This window comes from Argopecten irradians, chromosome 4 (assembly GCF_041381155.1).
Source record: "Argopecten irradians isolate NY chromosome 4, Ai_NY, whole genome shotgun sequence".
Lineage (NCBI taxonomy): Eukaryota > Metazoa > Mollusca > Bivalvia > Pectinida > Pectinidae > Argopecten > Argopecten irradians.
This window is the reverse complement of record NC_091137.1, coordinates 40,983,376-41,010,463: the sequence shown is the minus strand read 5'-3', so window position 1 is coordinate 41,010,463 and position 27,088 is coordinate 40,983,376. Positions and strand designations below refer to the sequence as shown.

Below are 27,088 nucleotides of genomic sequence, written 5' to 3'. Positions count from 1 at the left end.
GGGTTACAAAATGGTAAAAATGACAATAAGAACCATCAAAATCAATCAGATAGATAAACACTTACCTTGTAACCAATAAGGTTACCTACCTGGACATGTCCGTTTACCACACTAATTTGAGGTTTTTCAATGTAAAACCAATTTTCATGATGTAATACTTACCATAACTTTAGTATGCAAATACGCTACCTACACCCATCTTTGTAGCCCCAACAAACATAAGATTTGAGAATCCCGTCTCCCTACCGTACCTCATCTCGTACTCGACGAGAGTAACATAGAGTGGTCTCCCTTCCTCAAAAACCCTTTATGGAGCCACAGGGGCAAAATGGCTGAGGAGGAAAGGGGAGGAAACAGAAGGGTGGGACTCCATAAAAGTATGGTAGGTATTACATCATGAAAATTGGTTTTACATTGAAAAACCTCAATTTCATTTCAGTAATACGTTACCATAACTTTAGTATGCGAATTCGTCTTACCGTAGTGGAGAGTCCGAAGCCAGGCAGCCCAATCAAACGTCAAATCCAGGAGACAAGCCCCAGTAGGGAGAATAAAAAGGGGTTCCAGGAACCCCCCGAAGGAAAGGGATAAAAAATGGAATACCTCCCAGAGAAAAGAGGAGTACCATCGTGATGCCTGCCCGCATACAGTTAAAACCAAAAATAAATACCATGTCTAGGGCGGAGGAACAGTCACAGACTGAGCCGCCACAACTGGACCCAAGGAAAACAGTCCCTCAGAATGAGAGGACAGGGACCGGAGGTAAAAGTCAGTGAAAGTAGACTGACCACGCCAAAAGGCAGCAGACATGATGTCCTGGAATGAGGACCCATTTAGGAGAGCCAAAGAAGCTGCAAGGGCTCTAACCTCATGAGCCCTCACCTTACATTTCGCCCGAGATAGATCATTAGATAGCTCATAAGCAATCTTGATCACCTGACATATCCATCTGGAAATGGATTGGGAGGAGATATCCTGCTGACCCTGTTTAATGGGCAAGAATAGACGAGATCGAGTACCTCGCCCCCCCCTAGTTTTATCAAGGTAAAACCTAAGTGCTCGACAGGGGCACAGCAACTGATCATTCTCCTCAGACTCAACAGAGACTGTCAAGGAAGGAATCCTAATGGGATCGGGCGAAAAACCAGGAACCTGATTCTTTGCCAAAAAGGCAGGATCAGTGAGAAGGGTAACGGCAGAGCTATCTCTGGCCCAACGAAGGCACGAAGAGTGAACAGACAAAGCATGGATATCACTCCTCCTACGGCCTGAGGCAAGGGCAAGCAGGAAGACAGTCTTAAAAGTTAAAAACTTTAGGGAGACAGACCCCAAAGGCTCATAAGGAGCCCCCTTCAGTGACTCTAACACAAGAGCTAGGTTCCACTGTGGAGCTAACTGCCGTACCCTAGGCCTGTCCAGACTGAAGCCCCTAATCAAAGCAGACAACGAGGTGGAAGAACCTACCTCTCGCCTATCATGAAAAGACAGTACACTGGCAATAGCCGTGCGGTATCCCGCAATAGTACCAGAGGCGAGATTCCGTTCCCTAAATAAATAGAGAAGGAAATCTGCAATCAGCTGGACAGAAGCCTTGATCGGATCAATCTTCCTGCCGATACACCAATCACAGAAGATCTTCCAGCGTGACTGGTAGACGGCAGAAGAGGAAGACCTAATTGATCGGGCGATGCGGGCTGACACGTCCGAAGAAAAGCCTGCCTGAGCGAGGCCTCCTGAGATAGCTTCCACGCGTGAAGGTGGAGGATCTCGGGACGTGAATGCATCGTCCGTGACCGAGGCTGGCGCAGGAGATTGGATCTGAGTGGAAGAACCAGAGGAACATCCACCAGAAACGACAATAGCTCCGGAAACCATGGTTGTCTCGGCCACAGGGGCGCTATCAGAAGGAGGGAGCAATGATGCGTCCGAAACTTCTGTAGAACCCTGCCCACCAGGTTGAATGGAGGGAATGCATAAGCCTGCATCCCCTCCCAATCCAGAGATAGCGCGTCCACAGCCCAAGCCAATTGGTCTGGCACCGGAGAGACAAAGGTTGGCAGCTGATTGTTCAGGGAAGTGGCGAAAAGGTCTATATGAGGCCTGTCCCACACCTGACAAATGCCCTCGAAGATCGAGGGATTTAGTTGCCATTCTGTCAGAACCGGCTGGCGGCGCCTGGAGAGAGTATCCGCCAGAACATTCAACCTGCCTGGAAGATGCTTGACTAGAATAGTCAACTGCATTTCCTGACAGAGAAGAAGAACACGGATAGCGAGGGCACAAAGGACGTGGGACCTTGTCCCCCCCTGTCTCTCCAGATACGCGACAACTGTAGAGTTGTCCGTAGCCACACAAACCACCTTGGAATGCAGAATCTTTCGAAAAGCCTGCAAAGCCAACAGAACAGCCCTCATCTCCAGCACATTGATGTGCTCGGAGAGCTGATCCCCAGACCATTCCCCCGACTGGCAATGGCCATCGAGGTAAGCCCCCCAACCTGTCATGGACGCGTCCGTGAACAAGGTCATGGTGGGAGCTGGCTTGGACAACGGAACCCCCTGTAGAACATTGTCTTTGAGAGTCCACCACCGTGCAAACTCCTTCACGGACTGGTTGAGAGGAAGCCAAGCCTCCCATTCCCTGCTGGCAGGAACCCAGTTCGCGAGGAGAAACATCTGGAGAGGTCTGATGTGAAGTCTCCCAAGGGGGACTACATCTGCCAGGGAGTTGAGATAACCCAGAAAACTGAGAAACCAACGCACCTGGACGTGTGACCAACTGATGAAGGTCAGAGCAAGATCTCTGGCCTTCTCGAACTTCTCCAAAGGTGGAAGGGCAATGCCCTGAACCGTGTTGAAACGGTTTCCCAGGAAGACAAAGTCTCGAGAAGGGGAGACCTCGGACTTCTCTCTGGAAGGAATGAAGCCGACTTTGAGCAAAAGTTTCAGGACCAGACGGGTGTTCTGCACCAAAGATTCCCGCACTAGGTGGAGCATGAGGGAATCGTCGAAATAGATGTGAACATCTATTCCCCTGGAGTGCAGAAACCCCACGACAACCTGCAGCAGCTTGGTGAAAACCAAAGGAGCTGTCGTGAGCCCGAAAGGCATGGCCCGGAACTGAAAAACCTTCCCGTTGCAAGTGAAACGGAGGAATTTCCGTGCCGACTTCTTGATGGGAATGTGGAAGTAGGCATCCTTCAGATCTACTGAAGTAGCCCACATCCCCTCTCTCACCGAAGCTACGATGCTCCGTGGAGTCTCCATCTTGAAGTGAGGAGAATCTACGTGCCTGTTGAAGGCACTTAGATCTATGATGGGACGCCAAGCTCCGGACTTTTTCCGAACCAGAAACATTCTGGAATAAAAGCCTGGAGTGCATTCCACCATAGGCACCTCCTCGACCGCGCCCTTTAAAAGCATGGTCCTTACTTCCTCCTGGATGGCAAGTGCCTTTTCTGGATCCCCCGGAGGAGGGAAGAAGATAGGTCTTGATGCCAAGGGCGGATCCCGCAAGAGGGGAATGCCCAACCCCTCCTTGACCACAGACAAGGCCCATGTGTCCTCTGTGATTTCCTTCCACTCTGGGAGGAAGAAGGACAGACGACCTCCTACAGGAAGATCGGGACGAGGAAGATCGAGACCCTCCCAGGCGGGAGAATCGCTTCCTAACCCGAAACTGAATCCTGCGGGAGAAGGACCGGAATCTAAAACTGGAGGAGCGGAGTCCTCCAGAACAGACCCCTCGTCTGGAATGGCCAAGGAGGGGGAAAAAGAGTCAGGAACTCTTCTTCTTACCCCCAGGAGGGTTCTTGCCCTTCTTACCCTTCCCCTTGTTGCCCTTGAAGTAAGGCTTCGACTTCGGCTGTGCAGTAGACTGAGGAGCTGAAGTTCTAGCCTTCTTCTTGGGAGGCACGGACCCCTGCGAGGTACTGGCCTTCACGGTCTGCAATCTCTTCAAAAGAAGGGCAGAAGCAACCGAGTCCTCCTTCAAATCCTTCTGAACAGAAGGAAGAGTCCCTCCAAAAAGAGTGGACCCAGAGAAGGGGGCAGTCAACAATCGGGACCGGTAAGGTTCTTCGACCGGGCGGTTTTTCAACACAGAAAAACGCCTAGCCAACAAGACATTGGCGAGCAATGACACCTGTAAAGACGCCAAGGCTCTCAATGCCCTGTTCAGGGCAGAGGTAACTCTGTCCTGAATGTCGGCCTGCTCTGTCTCAGATATCCGACTCTCAGGCACATCGGATACCCTATATAGACTAACAGTCAGAAAGTCTATATAAGACAGAATTTGAATGGAAAGGCGCAGCAGCAGCCTCTCCATCTTGTGGTGCTCCTTGGAGCCGAACACCACCTGGTCCACTGACTTGCCGGGCCAAGCTGCCAATTCTCTAGACTCCAGCTTAGCTGGCTGAGAGGACAGCAGTCCATCGTGAATGGCATAATCAGAGGCCTGAACCTCTGATAAATCACCAACACTGAGCTGCAACCCGGAAAACCCAGGCGTGCGAGATGAAGAAGAATTCTTCTCCATAACTCGAGACTGGGCAGTGGCCAGAGCTGAAGACACAATAGTGCCTTCTGGCAGTGAGCGATCTGACTGAGCAGATGCCCGTGGAGCCACCAAAGAACCCAAAAGGGTGGTGGACTCCGGGATGGATGATGCGGAAGGTGGTGGGCAAACCTCCGCCCCGAGAATCCGAGATACATCGGCCCTAAGGGCCCGCATCCCAGACAAAACCTGCTGGGCATCCACCTCAGCAGCCTCGAGGTCACCCTCCTCCTGGAAATCTTCAACCTGAGGATCTGCATCCGACAAACCAGATTGGTCAATATCGGAGCAGCCAGGGGAGAGATGAACAACATCATCATCCTCTGCCGAACCCACGACCTCACAGTCCATATCCTCCTCGTTGCCTGGACCCGAGGTCCCAACGGGGAGAAAAGGGCCAGCAAAAGAGACAGACTCAGGAAAACTCTCCTGAGCAGGCTCCAACAAGTGGCGTTTAGGAGCCGAACTCCTAACCACAGAAGCTGAGGGCTTCGACCTAACGGTCGAAGCTCGACCCTTGGACTCGGAGACAAACGGGACTGCACGAGAAGCAGAAGTCCTAAAGGTCCGGCGAACCTTTCTAGGACCGGCACCCGAAGCAGCAGTAGGTTGGGGGGGAGCAACCGAACCGCTGACAGGTCTCCGCGAGGGAGAGACCAAACCCCAAGGGTTCCAAGAAGGAATAGCCATGGGGTTAAAAACCGTATCCCTGAAAAATTCGGAAAAGGTCCCGTGGGTTGGGAGTGACCCCAGAACTGGCCAAACTGGCCTGCCTGAGACTGGGGCTGGCCAACCTGACCAAAGGACGAGGTTGGACCACCACTCCCTCCAAGTGGAAACCCGGACATGTATGGGCTAGGCCCATAATTGCCGGGATGCTGCTGAAACCCAAAACCATCCGCAGGCTGGTTTGGGGGGGCCCAAGGATGGTTGCCCGCAGGCACCCGTATACCCTAAGCCAGGGGGAAAAAGGAGGCCGAAAATCGGACACCTGACCAACAAACCCAGGACCCTGAGGATGACCCCCTGGGAAAACCGAGCCAGCACACTCAGGAGCGGACCTAATAGGACCGGGACCAGGTAACTGGACGGGAGGGAAAGTTGGACCAGAATTGATGCCTGGATTAGAGAGCTGCGCATCACTAATCCCAGTGGAAACGGACAAACCAGAAAGGAAGTCTGTAGTCCCTGAACCCAAACTCGGACGAATAGGTCCGGCATCAAGACCGCCCCCAACAGCAACACCACCTGGAATGCCGGAGCCGCTGACAACGTCAGAGACCGGCGGCTGGTAGTCCCTACCCGAAGGCAAGCATGGAAGCTTACGAGCATTCCCAGCCAATTCGACCCTAGACCGAGATACGTCAGGGTCAGGCTGCCCCTCCCCTACTCCAGGAACATCCTGGACAGGAGGGACCACCCCCTGATCTCGAGAAGAACCTGTAGAGACAGGAACTACCGAGACAGGAACAGAAACAGAACTAGAAGCCTGCTTCCTTCTCCTCCCGTAAGATGAGGACGAATCCCTCTTACGGGAGGACGAAGATCGCCTTGGTGTAATGCCGGCCTGGCCAAGAGCCTCTCCAACTGGACAAAGTTCACAAGGAGAGGACTCATGACAAGGGCGACATAGGGGACATGCATCATGTGGGTCCCGTTCCTCATAGAAATGGGAACACCCATGAGCAGACCCCTGACGCTGACCCGAGCGGGACTTACCAGGCATTACAACAACAATTACGTAAACAAGGTAAGAAAATTACGTCAAAAACGTAAAATATAAGCAACACACGCTAAACCCGTAAAAAACAGTGTTAGGTGACACAAATCTTACCTAATAACAACGGCAACGAAGCCTCAGCGACGAAAAACCGAACAAAAAACAAACGTAAACAAACCGGAAACAGCGAGACGTCACCAGTAATGACGGATCGCACGGAACACCGGCAAGCACGTGGAACAGTCAAAAAACGGCCGAAAAAGGCACAAAAAACGAATGACAGTACAAAAAGAAAACAACACAGGGCAGATGGGTAAACACACAACTGAATGTGTGAAAAAATTTGACTAAAACGTCAAATAAATGGACCTAACAGCGAAACGAAATAGACACAATGCAATTGCCGTCCGAGCTGTGTAGCGCCATAAAGGAAAGAGGAAGGGAGACCACTCTATGTTACTCTCGTCGAGTACGAGATGAGGTACGGTAGGGAGACGGGATTCTCAAATCTTATGTTTGTTGGGGCTACAAAGATGGGTGTAGGTAGCGTATTTGCATACTAAAGTTATGGTAACGTATTACTGAAATGAAATTAAAAATTTATGGCATCTGATTATAAGAGAGACTGCCAACTCCATTACCTGTTACATAGTACTAGGGTAGGACTGGAGCCTTAGTGGGTTGTGATACCCAACATGTCACATGTAGTAGAATCTGTTCAAGGTAAATAATCTGTGTGTTTAATGTTTTCAGTTGAAAGTTTCACGGTCTGTGAACAGGTCATGACCCCCTATTGAGAGTTGATGAACTGGATATATTAATCACCACACAATTAACTTCATCATTTAGGATAAGGATCTTAATTGGGATAAGGCTCATTAAGTGTAACATTGGGGTCTAGCTGCCTCATACCTAAACACAACACAGAGTGTGGTCACAAACCAAAAACAGCAGTCTGAGAAAGTCCTATAAAATGGATCAAGGAAATAGGTACTGTTAACTAAAGTATTAAAACACTTCATAGATGGATAGGATTTTGGTTTATGGTCTATAAACAGCCAGGGTCATTTAAGGGCATTGTAAGTGTAGGAATGTCAGAGTATCCCAAGAAAAATTCAGAGACCTTAAGTCAGTACCTGGCATCTATCCTACCTGGTTTTCAAACTCAAACACAGAGGTGAAGGATTAGTGATAATATGTTAGAATGTATTATCACTTTCTTCCCAAGATGTTACCATAAACTTATGACCTTGACCTGTGATTGTATTGATATTTAACAATAGTCCTTTCAAGATTAAATGTGAAAGAGTTGTCCATGACATTAAATCATAAACCTGGGGGGAGGGGGTGGGTGGGTGGGGGGGGGGGGGGGGGGGGGTGGGGGTTTGTTGGGGGGGTGGTGGGGTGTGAGTTATCTCACCTGGATTTTAACATAACATCACATGGGATGGGTACAAGTAATGAGGTTAAACTTCAGTCACAAAGCTGCACATAATGTTGTAAATGTCCAATGATCATGTGAAGGATGTAAAATGATGATATGTCACTATCAGAAGTAAACAAACAGATGGGGTACATGGAGTGTGGGAAATCTGACATCTTATTTATTCCATCACAGTTGGGGATTAATAAGAGACATCAACATTAGTCAGATAGGTTTAATAAATAGCACCGAAGAATGTTTAATTAAAAATATGGGTAGCTAGATCGGGTTTATGAGAGAAGATCGCTGGCTATGTCATGTATGTGAATATACCGAGGTCATATAAGATGTTTACAATGTAAACACAATCTAAATTTTATAAATATTTTCTTATAGGTCTGATAAATAATGTAAACATTTTCTTGAAACAATAACTTAATTAAATACCTAGTTTACCTTGACTTAAAACGTTGGTGGGCTTGTTCGTATTCTGATTTACGGGAAGGGGAGATAACTATGTACTTGCAATGTTGATTAAACAGATATAAGACTTAGTTATTAAAGTATTTGGAAACCTATTACATCAAAGGTCTTATTGGCTGCATATATCAATATTTCAGTAACAGGGACAGATAACTCACTGTTAAACTGTTAGTTTTTTCATTCTTAACACTAGAGCCTGAGACAATGAAATCGTAACATATCGACAGACCATAATGCTTACATGTATAAACTGCCACCATCACCTGTGCTGTGCTTGAATAAATAACTTGATTTGAAGACAATTTATACTCATTCACCCCTGAATTATGATAATGGACAAGTCTACTCTTTGATTAGGAAGAGTCTAAATGTGTCTTCATGGAGTGAATAAGTTAAGTAGTGATTGAGACTATATCAAGCAGAGCCCCTAAATCAGCATTAACAAATACATACATGTGAGTTTTTATTGGTATAGACTCATCTCTGAATAAGCATAAAAATATAGCTCCTGTTTGCTCAAAGCTTTAAAAGTGTGATACTTATTAGACAGGAAACAGATCTGATAGAATCATTAAGTCATTGATGATATATGACATCGCAATTGACCATAGATGTATATTACACCACTGACAATAAATACATGATGAAATCACTAGACAACAGAAGAAGTGGATGATGGGATAAAAAGATATAATGCAAGCAGGAATTTCACAAAGTTCACAATATTCAGTTGAGGAAAGTTCACAGGAATGACAGACTTACAACAGCTAAATGAAAAGGAAAGTCAAAAATACAGAATTAATTCTATTCCAGACTCAAATAGAAAGGATATATAAAACTAGAAATAAAGGACATTCAAGAAAGAAGAAATACATAAATTGTAATAATAATTTTCAGCCAAAGGAAAAAATAATATGCTCATCCAGAAATAAGATAGTGAACATAGTTTTCTTTTTTGATATATATAAAGCATTGGTGTATATCAGAATCCATGTATATATGTGCTAAATATGGTATACACATCCAACTATACGCAGTAGCCTTTGCAGATACATACGGAAAAACTTTCTGAACAACATGTGTCGCCTGCGAGTATGGTCCATGTTGTCAAAACCTCGGCTTAAATCTGAAAAATGTATACATATATAAAGGATTAGTAATGTGTTCTGGAACCTCAACATGTTAACTGTCCTGTTTTTTCTGATGACTGCCTTTTGTCACATAGACACCGACCAGAAAATGAAACTCCTTTGGTTCAAAATAGCTGAAAACAAAACACTTATATATTTTTACACTCCATTCCACTTCATTTTTTAAATAAAATCACATCAATATTTAAATTAACCAGTGGAAACATTTCACCTGTAACTTAGATTTATCAGGTGGAACAATTTTCTTTTAGTGATAGTGACCTTCACCTTTGACCTTCATACCAGAAAAGGAAGGTCAGCATGACATATGTTAATTTGTTCAACCCAATTTTCTTTTTTCATATAAATTGACCTTGACCTTTAACCTTCTGATCTGGACCTCACACAAGCATTTTTTGTTTTGAAGTTTTGTACGAAGTTTGATTTGATCAGTCAAGGCTTTAGTAAAGTCAACCAATGCTATGACATCAATAATGTGATGCATCAAAACAGTCCTTAGTCATTTATGAAGCACTTTAAATTATGACTACAGCCTCCAACACACTGATGAATGTACTTTATAAGAAGGGAAACAACTCGGGGGAAAAAAATACCAACGCAAGTTATAGTCTATTTTAACGGTGTTGCAGGATTCCATATCTCTTTACAAGTCAATTTCAAATTACGTAATGAATATCGAAGATTGTAGAGTTTAGTAAATTGTATATTGGAAGATTGACAGGTCTAATTGCAGTATTGGTGTAAAGTTTATAAAACCTAATTAAGACAGGGGAGATAACTGTCCACTGTAGTACAACACGAGAGATTGAATATAGATTGGATAACCAGTTATCTATATTTAAATATGAGTTATGATTTGTCAGCTGACTTTAATAGGAGATTCCATTAGCTGATACAGGGAGTTATATGACTGGAAGTACAATGTACCGTCTGGTATAATATACACCTCAAGTCGAGTGTCATTTCCTGATGAAGGCCACAGTTAAAGTGGACAATATATATACCACAATTCAATTTATTTTTATGGTGATCAATTACTGATTTTTTTCAACTGGATTCATCTTGAGATGATACCATCAAGTGTTTCGTTACAACTGATTTTTATACATTTACAATAATGTATATGTTTATGGACAGTTTTAGTGAAAATTTGTTTTATTTCCCTAGTAATTTTTCAGGGATCTGTTTTTTTATTGTATTCATGGTAATTGAATTTAGCTCAAAATAAACATTCATGAAATGTGTATGTCACAAGTCATTAAAAGATAATTGGAAAATCACCTACACACATTTTTGAATAACTTTAGGAAAATTAGACAGCAAAAGTATTTTTGCTGTTGTAAGCATTTCTAAGCACTTATTTATTTATACATAATCTGATCTTATCTCTTATTGCAATTTAAGAATTGAAGCAAAACTTAATAACAAGGATTTCATTTTCAATGAAGAAAATGTTTAAATATAAATTGGCTATTTAGCAAAACAGCAAAAGTACTTTTACCACCCAAGTGCTAACAAGAAAGCAGATATCTCCTAACGTTTCACTAAATTACAGACGATGTCACGTTTGTACCTAATGGCCGCAGAAATTACATGAAACTTTCAATTAAAATCAAAAAGGAAAATCTGAACTTAAAAACATATCAGATGTCAAATCTATAAAAGGAATAAACTTGGATTGAACTCGTATTGAACACTTCTCCAATTTCAACCTTTGTGTATGGACCGTTGTTGACATCGTGACAAAACCCAGTATAGATAATTCAAGTCAGTAGCGGGCATGTTTATAACAAACACGAGCCTGTTACCTGTATCTGTTTACATCTGTGGGGGCTAATATTTCATCACAAGGACAGTAATTTTACTAACCCCTCTAAGTTCATAATGAACTGCCCCAACCTTAGAATTAGAACAGTTCAAATTTGTTTTTAGGGGTGAATTAGTAGTGTACTGAGTGACACTGGGATTCCCCATCCATACAACAAAGAGGTGTCGTGTAACTTTAATGAATAAAGTGCTTATAACAGTAAATACATACAAAAGGCCATATTCATCATCTGTTTCGGGACAAAAAAGAAGTTGGGATAACAATAGTTTGACAATTAAACAATGGTTTCGCATATGACAACAGTCTATTGCCTCGTATGTGAATAGACATATTTTATCTTTTTCTACATCACCAGTAGAAATGGACATCTTCGGTGGTGGGCTTCTGCCAAATGATGAAGTGACACCTATAATCTAGATCAGGAGAATGTTTTACTCTTATGTAAATCCAATACACTCAGGATTGTCAAAGAACATTGACAGAACATATGCAGTAAAGGGAATGGCCTTTTTTTTTGGCAGGTGTCAATTTTTGTTATCAATATCGATCAAATGCAGGGTAATGACAATTGCATACTTATACAATATATTTCATGTGCACTATTACACTAGTTATATAGCCTCATTGGCTGAAGAAGAACAATAGTTTAAATAGGAACAATAGCTGATGAGGTTCTTAGGAATAGCTAACGAGACATGAACAGAGTATAATAGATATTGGTCCCACAGGCCACTTGATTCCTTCCTTAGAGAGCTACTTGACATCTAATTCATATCCCTAGTGATTACCCCACACTGTTGAACCTCATTAACTTTGAACTTGTAAACCCAAAGACCTTTAATTGTTCATGTAAACCAAGCATTTAGAGCATAACCAAAACGACTAGTTGAATATTTATGCTCCCTCTCTATTTTTTCTAAAAGGGATTGATACAACTAGTTGAATATTTATGCTCCCTCTCTATTTTTTCTAAAAGGGATTGATACAACTAGTTGAATATTTATGATCTCTATGTTTCTGAGAGAGATAAATATGACTAGTTAAGTATTTAAGCTCGCTCTCTGTTTCTGAATATGATAGACAACTTAACCTGTGTAAGTATATGTTGTGAAATCAATTACAAGGTACAACATATTATACCTGTCTGTTTAAATATTTTATCTTTATAGTTTCTTGTTTGTGTCAAAACACATCTAGCTGCGTCTCTCGAGTGATTTTTCAAAGCTAATCAGGTTTACAGTAGTAGAGAAACAAGGCCCAGTTTTTCTATAAACAAACATCATTACCGAGGCAAATTACCCACCCATGAATACACCATTCATCCTGAGAGATGGGACAAATACACGATCAACTTGTTCATTCCGAATTTCAATACTTAATTCAAAAGAAAATTTAGGTACAGTATGTATATTATGTATATTTGTGATTGAGTACAGGCCATATAAACTACTGATATTTATAGTGTTTTGTATTAAGCCCAAAGAAAAAGCAATTAAAATTTGTTTTGAATCAGAATATCTTTGTTGTAGCTGGTGGCTATCTCACTGCGAAAAATATGAGAAAGTTAAAAGACCACAATTTTCAAATACAAAAGTGCAGACCAGTCCCTTTCTCCATTTCCAGAGAAGGCAAATTAGTTGCTCAGGTAATGCAAGTGACAAACTACACACCCAAGAGCTACACCACATGTTTTTAGGTAAATTTTCAAACCAGCAGTCAGTGATATTTCAATAAGGACTCTAAGATATTGAACACAACAAAAAGAGTATATGAATTATCAGAAATGATAGTGAAAGGTGAAAACCTTACCTGTTGTTTAATGTAGGTGACTTAATTGTGTGAGATCACCAATAAAGTTTTCAGGTTTTCACAACACTAAACATATAAGTAATGTCCACAAAGATTATTCAGTACAGAGTCCTGATGTAGTTGGACAATCCTACTAGTTTTTCTGTACTCCATCCACTTATAATTCCATATCCTTGTTAGTTATAATCCCATATTCCCGTCTATTAGAGCTCCGACATCAATTTTAATCCGTAACTCCTGTCTATTAGAGCTCCGACATCAGTTATAATCAGTAGGTAGACTGATACAGGTTATTTTTTAATTCCCCGAGATACATTGTTGAGATAGGTCATGTTTATATGCTACACCTACTCCGATTCAGTTCCTGGTGGAAATACTTGACCCTATGACGCCACTTCATGTCTATACATAATATGATACAGATAATCAGTGTCCGTAGGTTCGTTACAGGTATATACAGGTAGGTACACAGGTGGGCTGGCTCCTGAACCACACTGAATGGCCCTGTATATACCTGGATTTATGTATCTATACCCGACTTCTTACTTCTCATTAGCTCTAACGCTACACCTGGATCCATCAAAGAAACCCATTTGACTGTGTATTGCACTTACTAATTAGTGTATCACAGAATTCCCATTACAGGTAAGCCTGGGGCGTACCTGGACAAACGAAGGCTAATCCTCACCTGAACCGCCTATCACGCTTCTTTGTATCACTTTTGATTGTCCGATAGATCAAGATATTTGATCAGCAGAAAGTCGACTGTCATCTTCAAGACTGGACATGAAGGATTACAGGGGAATTGTTTGGTTTGTCAGATATCTCTAGGTATATCCTTAATCTCTGTCTGTTATTGGGGTAGGATAGACTGATTAGGGGTTGTAATGTTAAAATCAATTATCACAGAAAATGTAAGGAATAGCACAACACCATCAGAGCATTATTTACTCTAACAGACAAAAGCTGCATATTTTCCTTTCATACATGCAAAATTAAAAGATTTTCCTTTTTTTTGGAGCCAAAATTAGTTTAATGTAACTCATATCTATTAATTAATGACACACACTACCTAGTGTCCCTTGTTAATTTACATTCAGTTTTAAATCAAACTATCAATTTACTTTTCTTTTTTTATCTGGTAAAAACTTCTAAAAACTTTTAACAATTCAGTCCTAATTATAACACATGTTCCACTATCTGTTATAAAGATGCTTCACCCCTGACATTTTTTTTTTTTTTTTATCAAAAACAAGTACAGAGAAATTAGTATTTTTCTACAGTTACAAAAGTTACTTAATTTACATAATTACCACTATTGAAAAGATCGAGCTTTTTATTTCAATTAATTGTGTCCTGAAAAATTCCACAGCACATTCTCTATAGGGAATGAACTCCATCAAAAGCGAACAAGTTATTTTATATTATATTTTATATACATTTACATGAGTAAACACCAATTATTGTCCAAATGATGGGAATTGTTTATGCTCTGTCAGCGATGGAGCATCTTTAGTGTTTCTGAACTTTTATCTTGGATTATAAATCTAGTTTTATCTCTCACCATCCCTCCTTACTTTTGGTGTAAACACCTCTGTTTTCTGTCAGTAAAAGGGGAGGTTCTCCTGGCTACTCCCTGAATACCACCACACTTCATTAGATTTATTTTCAGGTTTTCCCTTGTTTTTTTCCAAACATTATTTACTTCAGTTCATCAGGTATATAATTAAATCCATTGTTTCTGTTAACCTCAGTATTTTAAAACCAAGATTGGAAACATGACTCAGCATTTTCCCCCAAAAAATTGTGGTAAAGGAACACCATAGTTTTCTAAAGATCATCTGATTACAAATCAGAAAAGCAAAGAAAATAACAACACATAGTTATGGCAGCTGATCACAGTGAAGGGTAGATCCTTGATGATAACCTTGATCACAAGTCATAAGATTATATAGTCTCCTGTTCCATATATCCTGGTTCATTGCCACAACAACTCCCACGTTTTGATGATAAAGAATCTGTATTTTTCGGGACTTTATTACCAATATACGATGTCGATGGTAACAATTATGCTTTATTCTTGTATTTATTCTCACGTTATGGCGGGCAGATAAAAACATAAATAATTGATAGCCTACCAGCTGGAGAGGTGTATATTATAGAGGATTGAGGTGTGTTTGTACCCAACAACATTCAAAAGAAAGGCTGAATTATCAAAGGGAGATAATAATAACAAGGGGAGAGAAACACATAAAGGGAGGTAATTAAATAGAAAATATCAATAACAAAATTGTATAGAAATGTAAAACCAAAGGAATGTACATGTAGTATGGATTATAGGAAATAGACAAAAAACCTGTTTCAGTAATAAGAATTCAGATACAGAAACAGAAAATTTATTTCCTTTGTTCGTGTTTTTCACAAACAAAGTGGGTTAAATCAAACATTTGCTGAAGTTATATCAAAATGAAATAATAACCTTGGCCTTTTTGGAGGTTTAAAATATTACGCATAAAAATAAGTGAACATCTCTATAGCACTTAATTTCTATAAAGATATTGATGCTTCAGATACAAATATAAGGGGCAACAACTTTAGCCAAATTATCCGCTGTGCCATTCCTAAACATGAACGAGTAGGAGAACTATTTTTATCATGTACCAGCGAGTTTTACTGTCTTGTAACTACCAAGACCATTAATGGCTGAATACACAACATCTCATTTCTCTTTCTGTAATCTTCCGAAACTCTGCCTCATAAACATTGATGATATATTTGATGTTTTAAGGAGTGAGTAGCAGGCCATGGAGTTACATACAGGAGATTATCTTGTACAGCACGCTATTTAACTTTCCCTTTCCCAGACAAATGGAACATTTACATATTTTATTTATCCAAGAAGTCTAAGATTTAGCCATTCTCTCGTAGAATCAAATAATACACACAATTACACCACTCTCCCTGGCCCCTCCATCAGCATGGTCATAATCAAATAAACAATGGCACATTGTAATATATTTGTAACTCTGTCAAATATCAAATAACTGGAACCTTATTTCAAAGTTTTCCTATTTCATAGTTAATGTTACATTACAACACATCTATATAGTTATATATCCCGAGCTGTCTCACCAATTAACTTTCCAGTACACATTAACTTTGAATGTTATTAACATACATGCAAATTAACACTTATTTTGGTACAAAGAAAACCAGTCTAAATGCGTTCATTGGCCTTCCAAAAGTTTTCACATATTAATACGACGGTCAAGTTCTGCTTAGTTTACCAGTTCTGACCATTAAAGTAAAGAAAAGTTGAAAGCATTGAAAGCGAGGCTGCGTGGAAATGTAACCACGGACATAGTGAGCCGGGAGGACGTTTTAGAATTTCCATACTTTAAATTAATTTCTTCGTACGCACACAGATTTTGACGAGAGATTTTATTTTTCCATTTCATAAGAAATTATACTGGATACATTCACACCATTTTCACCGACTTTAGCCATCCTTGCCCGACTGTTCACTTTAAACATGTCCAAAAAAGCCTGTGTATGTTTACAAACTTCATTACAAATCTAGACTTAACAAATGTCTTCTGTGAAGGACATTTAACAGACACAAACACGATACTAGGAATTCATTAACAGACACACACACAATACTAGGAATTCATTAACAGACACACACACAATGCTAGGAATTCATTAACAGACACACACAATACTAGGAATTCATTAACAGACACACACACAATGCTAGGAATTCATTAACAGACACACACACAATACTAGGAATTCATTAACAGACACACACACAATACTAGGAATTCATTAACAGACACACACACAATGCTAGGAATTCATTAACAGAGACACACACAATACTAGGAATTCATTAACAGACACACACACACAATACTAGGAATTCATTAACAGAGACACACACAATACTAGGAATTCATTAACAGACACACACACAATACTAGGAATTCATTAACAGACACACACACAATACTAGGAATTCATTAACAGACACACACACAATACAAGGAATTCATTAACAGAGACACACACAATACAAGGAATTCATTAACAGACACACACACAATACAAGGAATTCATTAACAGACACACACACAATACAAGGAATTCATTAACAGACACACACACAATACAAGGAATTCATTAACAGACACACACACAATACAAGGAATTCATTAACAGACACACACACAATACTAGGAATTCATTAACAGACACACACACAATACTAGGAATTCATTAACAGACACACACACAATACTAGGAATTCATTAACAGACACACACACAATACTAGGAATTCATTAACAGACACACACACAATACTAGGAATTCATTAACAGACACACACACAATACTAGGAATTCATTAACAGACACACACACAATACTAGGAATTCATTAACAGACACACACACAATACAAGGAATTCATTAACAGACACACACACAATACTAGGAATTCATTAACAGAGACACACACAATACTAGGAATTCATTAACAGACACACACACAATACTAGGAATTCATTAACAGACACACACACAATACTAGGAATTCATTAACAGAGACACACACAATACTAGGAATTCATTAACAGAGACACACACAATACTAGGAATTCATTAACAGACACACACACAATACTAGGAATTCATTAACAGACACACACAATACTAGGAATTCATTAACAGACACACACACACATACTAGGAATTCATTAACAGAGACACACACACAATACTAGGAATTCATTAACAGACACACACACAATACTAGGAATTCATTAACAGAGACACACACAATACTAGGAATTCATTAACAGACACACACACAATACTAGGAATTCATTAACAGACACACACACATACTAGGAATTCATTAACAGACACACACACAATACTAGGAATTCATTAACAGACACACACACAATACTAGGAATTCATTAACAGACACACACAATACTAGGAATTCATTAACAGACACACACACAATACTAGGAATTCATTAACAGACACACACACAATACTAGGAATTCATTAATAGACACACACACAATACTAGGAATTCATTAACAGACACACACACAATACTAGGAATTCATTAACAGACACACACACAATACTAGGAATTCATTAACAGACACACACACAATACTAGGAATTCATTAACAGACACACACAATACTAGGAATTCATTAACAGAGACACACACAATACTAGGAATTCATTAACAGACACACACACAATACTAGGAATTCATTAACAGACACACACAATACTAGGAATTCATTAACAGAGACACACACAATACTAGGAATTCATTAACAGAGACACACACAATACTAGGAATTCATTAACAGACACACACACAATACTAGGAATTCATTAACAGACACACACACAATACTAGGAATTCATTAACAGACACACACACAATACTAGGAATTCATTAACAGACACACACACAATACTAGGAATTCATTAACAGACACACACAATACTAGGAATTCATTAACAGAGACACACACAATACTAGGAATTCATTAACAGACACACACACAATACTAGGAATTCATTAACAGACACACACACAATACTAGGAATTCATTAACAGACACACACACAATACTAGGAATTCATTAACAGACACACACACAATACTAGGAATTCATTAACAGACACACACAATACTAGGAATTCATTAACAGACACACGCACAATACTAGGAATTCATTAACAGACACACACACAATACTAGGAATTCATTAACAGACACACGCACAATACTAGGAATTCATTAACAGACACACACACAATACTAGGAATTCATTAACAGACACACACACAATACTAGGAATTCATTAACAGACACACACACAATACTAGGAATTCATTAACAGACACACACACAATACTAGGAATTCATTAACAGACACACACACAATACTAGGAATTCATTAACAGACACACACACAATACTAGGAATTCATTAACAGAGACACACACAATACTAGGAATTCATTAACAGACACACACACAATACTAGGAATTCATTAACAGAGACACACACAATACAAGGAATTCATTAACAGACACACACACAATACTAGGAATTCATTAACAGACACACACACAATACTAGGAATTCATTAATAGACACACACACAATACTAGGAATTCATTAACAGACACACACACAATACTAGGAATTCATTAACAGACACACACACAATACTAGGAATTCATTAACAGACACACACAAATACTAGGAATTCATTAACAGACACACACACAATACTAGGAATTCATTAACAGACACACACACAATACTAGGAATTCATTAACAGACACACACACAATACTAGGAATTCATTAACAGACACACACACAATACAAGGAATTCATTAACAGACACACACACAATACTAGGAATTCATTAACAGACACACACACAAATACAAGGAATTCATTAACAGACACACACACAATACTAGGAATTCATTAACAGACACACACACAATACTAGGAATTCATTAACAGACACACACACAATACTAGGAATTCATTAACAGACACACACACAATACTAGGAATTCATTAACAGACACACACACAATACTAGGAATTCATTAACAGACACACACACAATACTAGGAATTCATTAACAGACACACACAATACTAGGAATTCATTAACAGAGACACACACAATACTAGGAATTCATTAACAGACACACACAATACAAGGAATTCATTAACAGAGATATACACAATATAAGTATCAATTAGGAATATATTTCCATATCATAACATTTTCTCATTTATATTTTTTTGCCTGTATTTTTCACAAATATCTATGATTCATAAATAAATAAATGCGATAACTATGACAGTTAAAACTGAACCACTCAGAAATTGTTAGATAAGAAGTGTGATTACCTGGCAAGCTTTCATTACAGTCGACCAGCCTGGGCTGAGGGCAGTACCGATCTGGTGTCACTGGAAATAGATAAAACAGTCATCATAATCTGATATAATATTGTACTGTACATTTCACTGACTTAAAATGAAAGTTTTGTAAAATATCCATAATGCTAGCACATATATGAAACAAATGAAGGCTGAAATTTATTGCCATATTTGATAGCAGATTATAAATACCACCAAATTCTTCAAAGGGGGACTTTTTTTTATTGCACGATCTATTTTTGAGGTGTTGACACCATAACAAAGTAATCAAGTTTGTATATGGCATACTGGGGTATTTCAACCCACTGTTCTGCCTTACCATAGACAAGAGGTTGAAATCAGGTTGTGATCAAAGGGAGATAATTCTGGCTATACAACAAGTCTTTACCATCACATAGACTTTAGGTGCAATACGGGCCTGTTGACTGTTTTGTAAACAACAAATTTTTGTTCACTTGCCAATTCATATCACCACAAAACTCCAGTCACCCTTGATAACCTTTGATACACATAAAGATTCTCTCCAACTCATACACCTTATCAATACTTGTCAGAGGATTTCTAATTCCATAATCTATTGGTGGAGCAAAACATCCACTCCCCTTAATAAAGTAGTAGGAATAGCTGATTTATTTAGTCTGAAGAGTATGATGATATATAAAGTAAACATTTAAGCTCAATCTAACTGAATACACAACATAAATCCTGAACAAAATCAAAGTTATTCAAGTGTCATAATTTCACATAATTCTCCATAATTTCATGATATTAAAACCATTCACATAATTTCTGTGTCTACAATGTGTTTTATTCCAGCCAAAAAATCCAATCTAGAGAAATTTAGCTTAACAATTCATTGAGAAATACCTATAAATAACATTGACCATACATTGGTCAGTCTATATCTCTGCCTGAACACCATTAAAACAAAAGACAGAATTTAGTATTTTACAATAAAATGCTGTTGACAAAATTTATGAACAAATCCATGTAAAAAAGATAACCTAAATTGAACTAAAATAGAAAAGTAAATGGAGGTCTACAATATCAATCATCATAAATCTTCACTATCACTCCATTCTATTACAAAGTTACCTGCCCTTGGGAATAAGTATTGGATTGTGACATTGTCTTTTCGATCACAACGTTATGCTTTTTCGGATAAAACGATGTGATTTTCACTCACAATAAATGACATCATAATCAATACCTTTACACAATTTGGAGACAGCTCTGTAAAATGCAAAGACAGAGTATCAATGACAACAGACCTAACACAATTCAAAGTTCAGCAACCAAACTGTGAGTCAACTCTAACACAAGAAATATCACAATACAACCTACCAGTGGTGTTAATTTCCCTAACATCCACAACTTATTTCAATCTTCACAGTACTGTGACCCCAGATGGACTAAAACCCACTCTAAGATATATTTTCACCTATTTGTCTAAAAGAAACTTTGTGAATATGATAGCAGGTACTAATTGGTGATAAGGGGAGATAACCTGTGGTGAAGGGAGATAACTAGTGATAAGGGGAGATAACATGTACATAGAAATGATATATATTGTTGTTTATCTGACTCTGCACCTCTTAAACCCCAGAATCCAATCTCCTCTCATCACTTACTCCACTGTACATCCATATCTCTTGTTAAACACTATTTTATCATCCTCCTACTTTAATAGGTATTATGAACTTTAACGATATCCGCCATATTGACTTTCCAACATTGTAACAGTGTATTATTAACATGTTATTGTCAGAGTATATCTTCTCTGGTGTCAATAAAATAATAACACCCTAAACCGATTCCTCCTGTCAGTTCTGACAGAGTCGCACCTCACAAAGATAGCTTTGTATTTATTGTCAAAACAGCCTTACAATTTATCTTTTAACTAAATGTCAAGTTTTTTTTCTGTAAATTTAAAGAAAAAAATGCTTTGTAACTTTATGCCAGCTATAAGATATATCTCGACAAATGTTTAATGACTCACGAGTGAGGATTTTTGTAGAAACATTAAACGCCAAAAGATACCGATGTCACATGCTGCTACTGATATCCAACACTGACTGCAATAGATTCACAGATCAATTTCATTCATTTCTCCTTTATTAACAGAACAAAACCTCCCAATAAAAGATAAACTATATGTTGATATACACTTGGTCGCTAGCCCTGTCCATATCACCCTCACCCTTCCCTAATTATCACACTTGATCCCCCTCAGCTGTAATTTCTCTCCAACTGTGAAATGTCAATCATCACCATCTCTCCCATCACAGTAACACCTTATAGCACAGCATCATACTATCTTGTTTACACAGCAAATCAGGTGTGATAGGGTACATTGTAGCCACCCCTCCCTTCCCAAAATCCCCCTCCCCCATCCCCCAACAACCCCCCTCCCTGTCTGATAGTCATAGGGAGGGTGTACTATTTTTTCATTTTAAGGGAGAAAGTGGGATATGGTACATTTCTTCTCCCTCCCTCCTTGTCTGACCATGGTGAGGGTGTTTATAGGGGAGACGTTGGATAGGGTATATTTCAAACTCCTCCACTACAACCCCCTCCTGCCTCAGTATCTGAGAGGCCATGGTGAGGGTGTATACAAGGGAGAAGGTGGGATAGGGTATATTTTAACCTCCTCCACTACAACCCCCTCCTCCCTCAGTGTCTGAGAGGCCATAGTGAGGGTGTATATAGGGGAGAAGGTGGGATAGGGGATATTTTAACCTCCTCCACTACAACCCCTCCTCCCTCAGTGTCTGAGAGGCATGGTGAGGGTGTATACAGGGGAGAAGGTGGGATAGGGGATATTTTAACCTCCTCCACTACAACCCCCTCCTCCATCAGTGTCTGAGAGGCATGGTGAGGGTGTATACAGGGGAGAAGGTGGGATAGGTTATATTTCAACCTCCTCCACTACAACCCCCTCCTCCCTCAGTGTCTGAGAGGCATGGTGAGGGTGTATATAGGGGAGAAGGTGGGATAGGGTATATTTTAACCTCCTCCACTACAACCCCCTCCTCCCTCAGTGTCTGAGAGGCCATAGTGAGAGTGTATATAGGGGAGAAGGTGGGATAGGGGATATTTTAATACCCTCATTGTCTGACGCAATGGTAAAGGTGTATTCTGTATTTGCATATTACAGAGTTATCTGCCCTAGTTGGTAGGTATTGATAATGACGTCATGTGTTTTCGAGCATAAAATTATTCTTTTCAGAGAAAACAATGTGAATTACGCTCACAAAATATTGACATAACAATCGATACCTATCCACAAGGGAGCTAACTCTGTAAAAGGCATAGACAGAATATAGGGGATTAAAAAGAGATTCAAAGGCTACATTACATCATGAACCCCTCCTTGTCTTAGAGGCCGTGGTGAGGGTGTAAATAGGGGAGAAAGTGGGATAGGGTAAATTTAACCCCCTCTCCTTGTTGTTGGGACCTCTCCATCAGAAAAATCAATTTCAAACAAAGGAGTGTCCTTATGTAATATAGGTTATGAATTCATTACAAATACCATTCATAGATTATAATTGAAATCTACAACTAAAAAATTTGTGAATGACTCTTCCAGAGTAAAAAAACACTTTTAAGTAAGACAAATGTCTCTCATCTTCTTCACTTTTTAAACACTTTTTTACAACTTGAAATTTGGTGGAGATGACTGAAATGGATTTGGATTCCATTAGTGCTGTCAGACTTATAGTAAAGGAGAACAGGTGAGGTAGGCTGGGAAGTTTATAGTCCTGGAAACGAATCCTGGTTCAGGAGAAAACATCACATTATATATACTACACATTATAAGATTGATGGTAAACTTAAAAACAGTAAATCTGGTGTAATAACGATCCAGATTTGAATCATGGTACCAAGAATTTGAGTGTGCCAGCACCAAAACGTTGATCAGCAACGCTATAACAAAACTTGAAAAATCATAGTATACCAAGATGGAGTATTACTATCCAGAAATAAGAACATCCAGATAAGTAACATGTAATCATTAATTAAAACTAACAATGCATGGAATACTATTTCTAAACATGGAAGATTTAACTAAAGCTTTAAAGCTAACAACATGCCTGATATGAAGGATTCACACCAATAAAGCTAACAATACATTACAGTAAGAATTCCAGAAAGATTTAACCTTAAAACTAATTAACAATACACTGATAACCAACTCCAGCTATAAAAGTTGTAACCTTTCAAGCTAACAATACATGAGCATACATACTCAGATCTATGAGATGTTACCAATCAAGTGTTTACCTGTACAATCAGCTGTTCAGGAGAAAATTAACTTCGAGAGTAACAGACTGTAAAACAGTATACACTGGCAGGAAAAGGCAGTCTCAGCACTGACAAGAGGAAACGACAGAAAAAAAAAGAATATAAAAATTTACGCGAAAATAAGTTTATACAAGTGTTTCAAACATAAAAAGATACAAAAAGGCTGCAATGAAATACTTAAAGAAAGATTTGGTGCTTGTTGAGAAGGAAAACCACTTATGTAAGTGTCTTAAACATCACTTGAATCATCAGAAACAAATGTGAGCCCCATCTTCACCGATCTACAGTTAGACTGGGTAAAACACCAATGATGTGGTGCTGTTTGTACATAAGCACAATAAGGCTGCCAAATTAAAAAACTGTGTTACAAATCATAAGTCTCAATTTCTCAATAATGACTTTATAAAACTGCAGATTTATGATGAAAGCTATTGGAAGCCATCAACCATAACATTACAGTAGCACTGCCAACACTAAAGTTTTAATTCCATGTGCCTACTCTTGCCAAGAACAGATGCAATTTTCTGCGAGCAAAATTGAATCATCCCGAACATATACAATCAATTAAGAATTTATCATGATGTGTATTTTGGTTGTGAAATTGGCATCAATAAAACATATGTCTGTTGTGAAGTAGTTCAGTTTGATAGAACATTTGTCTAGAGTTAGGAGGATCCGAGTTTGAACCCCAAGCCATGGCCCTGTATTTTCCCACACAAGTTAAGTGTATTACCTGAGTATGCTGCTGTTCTCAAGTTTAAAAGAAACCCAATCCTGGGATTCTATGATTATACAAGCTATCACAAGAAGACACAATGTAACTCTTAATTTTGTTTATTGAAGCCATCAATGAAACAGATGAAGCTTACTCTACAGAAACACCTGGGTCTGTAATCCCCTCCCTATCACAAAAAGACAAATAAGTATTGCATAGTGTTATCATCAATGAAGCAGATAAAGCTTACTCTCCTGAAACACCTGGGTCTACTCTACATGTATTAATGGTAAATCTACATACTTGACATGTTTTTGCAACAATAAATTTTAACATAGCCCACAAATTAAAAAAAAAAAATCATCACACAGAAAAATTGGCTGGTTTACAATATATAATATTTATGTGATAAATAGAATCTTACACTTGTGGCTATGCCCTATAAAATTTATTAAACCTGTTAAACAATTTTATATCCCACTCCCTTAAATACTCATTATTTTTATTATTTGAGTATTCATTATCATTATTTTTTATCAATGGTTGTAAAACTCAGCAATCAATTACATGTTAAATGTGCTATTGCAGTGTTGACCTCCACGCTGTGTATTCCATCACAGAGAAAAGTGACACCATGGTCTCTCACATCACACCTACAACTATAACCAAGATAGATGGTAGCTAGTGTTTGTCGGTGTCTGTCTATACATCATGTTTAATGCTGACTAGACTGATTGTTTCTGTGTTAATGGATATCTATACCCTGTACTGTAGTGATCACTTGCTGATCGGGATGAGGGCAGGAAAACGCCCCCTCAATACTGAAAGATAAATGGCCCATCGTTACATGAAGATTTTACCTGTTCCATAAATCAACTCAACAAAAACAATAGATTCATGCATAAAAAAGAAAACAAGTACAACAATGTCAAGACACCTAGCACACGCACTGCTTACACAACTCGCACGACAATAGCTAAGTTTCCTTCGATGTTCTTTCAGCATAAGGAACTCTTCTAGGAATTTTTTTATCTTTCTCCTGTCTACATTTTAAATTTATACTACCTGACATGATGTAGATCTACAGACCTCATTTTTTAATTACTGCAACTAGGTAAGACTAAATAAATTCTCATAGTGACTGCCTGAATTAGGCGACCTTCTGTATTAATTGACCTAAATTATTCCTCCCAATGTCAATTACCGTATTATCGGTATTAAACAACTACCTGTCTTATGTGACAAGCGGCCATTTTTTTTTAACTTAACGACCATTAACGTCTGTATAACAACCCCAGTGACATATTGAGATGACGCTGACTTCATAAGAATGGTGTTTTAAGTAAGTTAGAGTGATATATATCTACAACTTGAAAACATTTACCGATCCAAACACACTTGCCTTGTTACAGGAGACAAAATGGTATGGTATTCTTCATCCACTACAAAATTTATCCATCCCAGTGTCTACTTACAAACATCCAGAACTGGTCAAGTATATGTCTAAAGTAATTATAGAATAGTCACCTGACCAATTCCACCTGCCAGACGGACAGTCCCATTATACCTGCCAGACGGACAGTTAATTAGGGCAGGGAGGATGAAAGTTTAACATCTGCTGCACCTGGTAACTATAAATAGCCTTAATTACCTGCAATATTGATATAGAATCAGCCAGACTGGTCAATACACACAGGATTGTCCTGGACTGGTCAAGACCTTAGGAACTTGACAGATGTTCACCTAATTACTGACCAAGACTGATAAAACTACTACAAGATTAAATGAAATGGACAAAATATTTAACCTTCATTTTTTTCCCCACAAAAATCATTCCATTTTACAATTAGCATACATGTAATATATATATATGGAACCATCCGATATTTGTAACCCTCCAATATTTTTGACCCTCCAATATTTGTAATCCTCCAATATTTGTAATCCTCTGATATTAGTAACCCTCAAATATATATGTAACCCAGCCTCCAATGTTGATATGTAACCTCCAATATATGTAACTCCCCAATTTATGTAACCAGCCAATCTTTGTAACCCTCCAATAGTTGTAACACTCTTATATTTGTAAC

At 39.0% G+C, this 27,088-nt stretch overlaps 1 protein-coding gene across 12 annotated transcripts in view; it reads right to left on the bottom strand.

The window, feature by feature from the left end:
• The window catches only part of LOC138321679 (ras GTPase-activating protein nGAP-like), a 192,872-nt gene that overhangs the window by 98,278 nt on the left and 67,506 nt on the right, over nucleotides 1-27,088 (bottom strand). For 7 of the 12 annotated variants that reach the window (XM_069265535.1, XM_069265533.1, XM_069265526.1 and 4 more), the window contains 2 exons: nucleotides 19,949-20,008; nucleotides 9,238-9,306 (listed from right to left, as the gene is read on the bottom strand). In XM_069265535.1, coding sequence (XP_069121636.1) covers nucleotides 9,238-9,306; nucleotides 19,949-20,008 — 129 coding nt within the window. Of the gene's footprint in view, nucleotides 1-9,237; nucleotides 9,307-12,968; nucleotides 13,448-19,948; nucleotides 20,009-27,088 lie in introns of those variants that run through there. The other 5 variants (XM_069265529.1, XM_069265530.1, XM_069265536.1 and 2 more) reach the window with 3 other exon arrangements.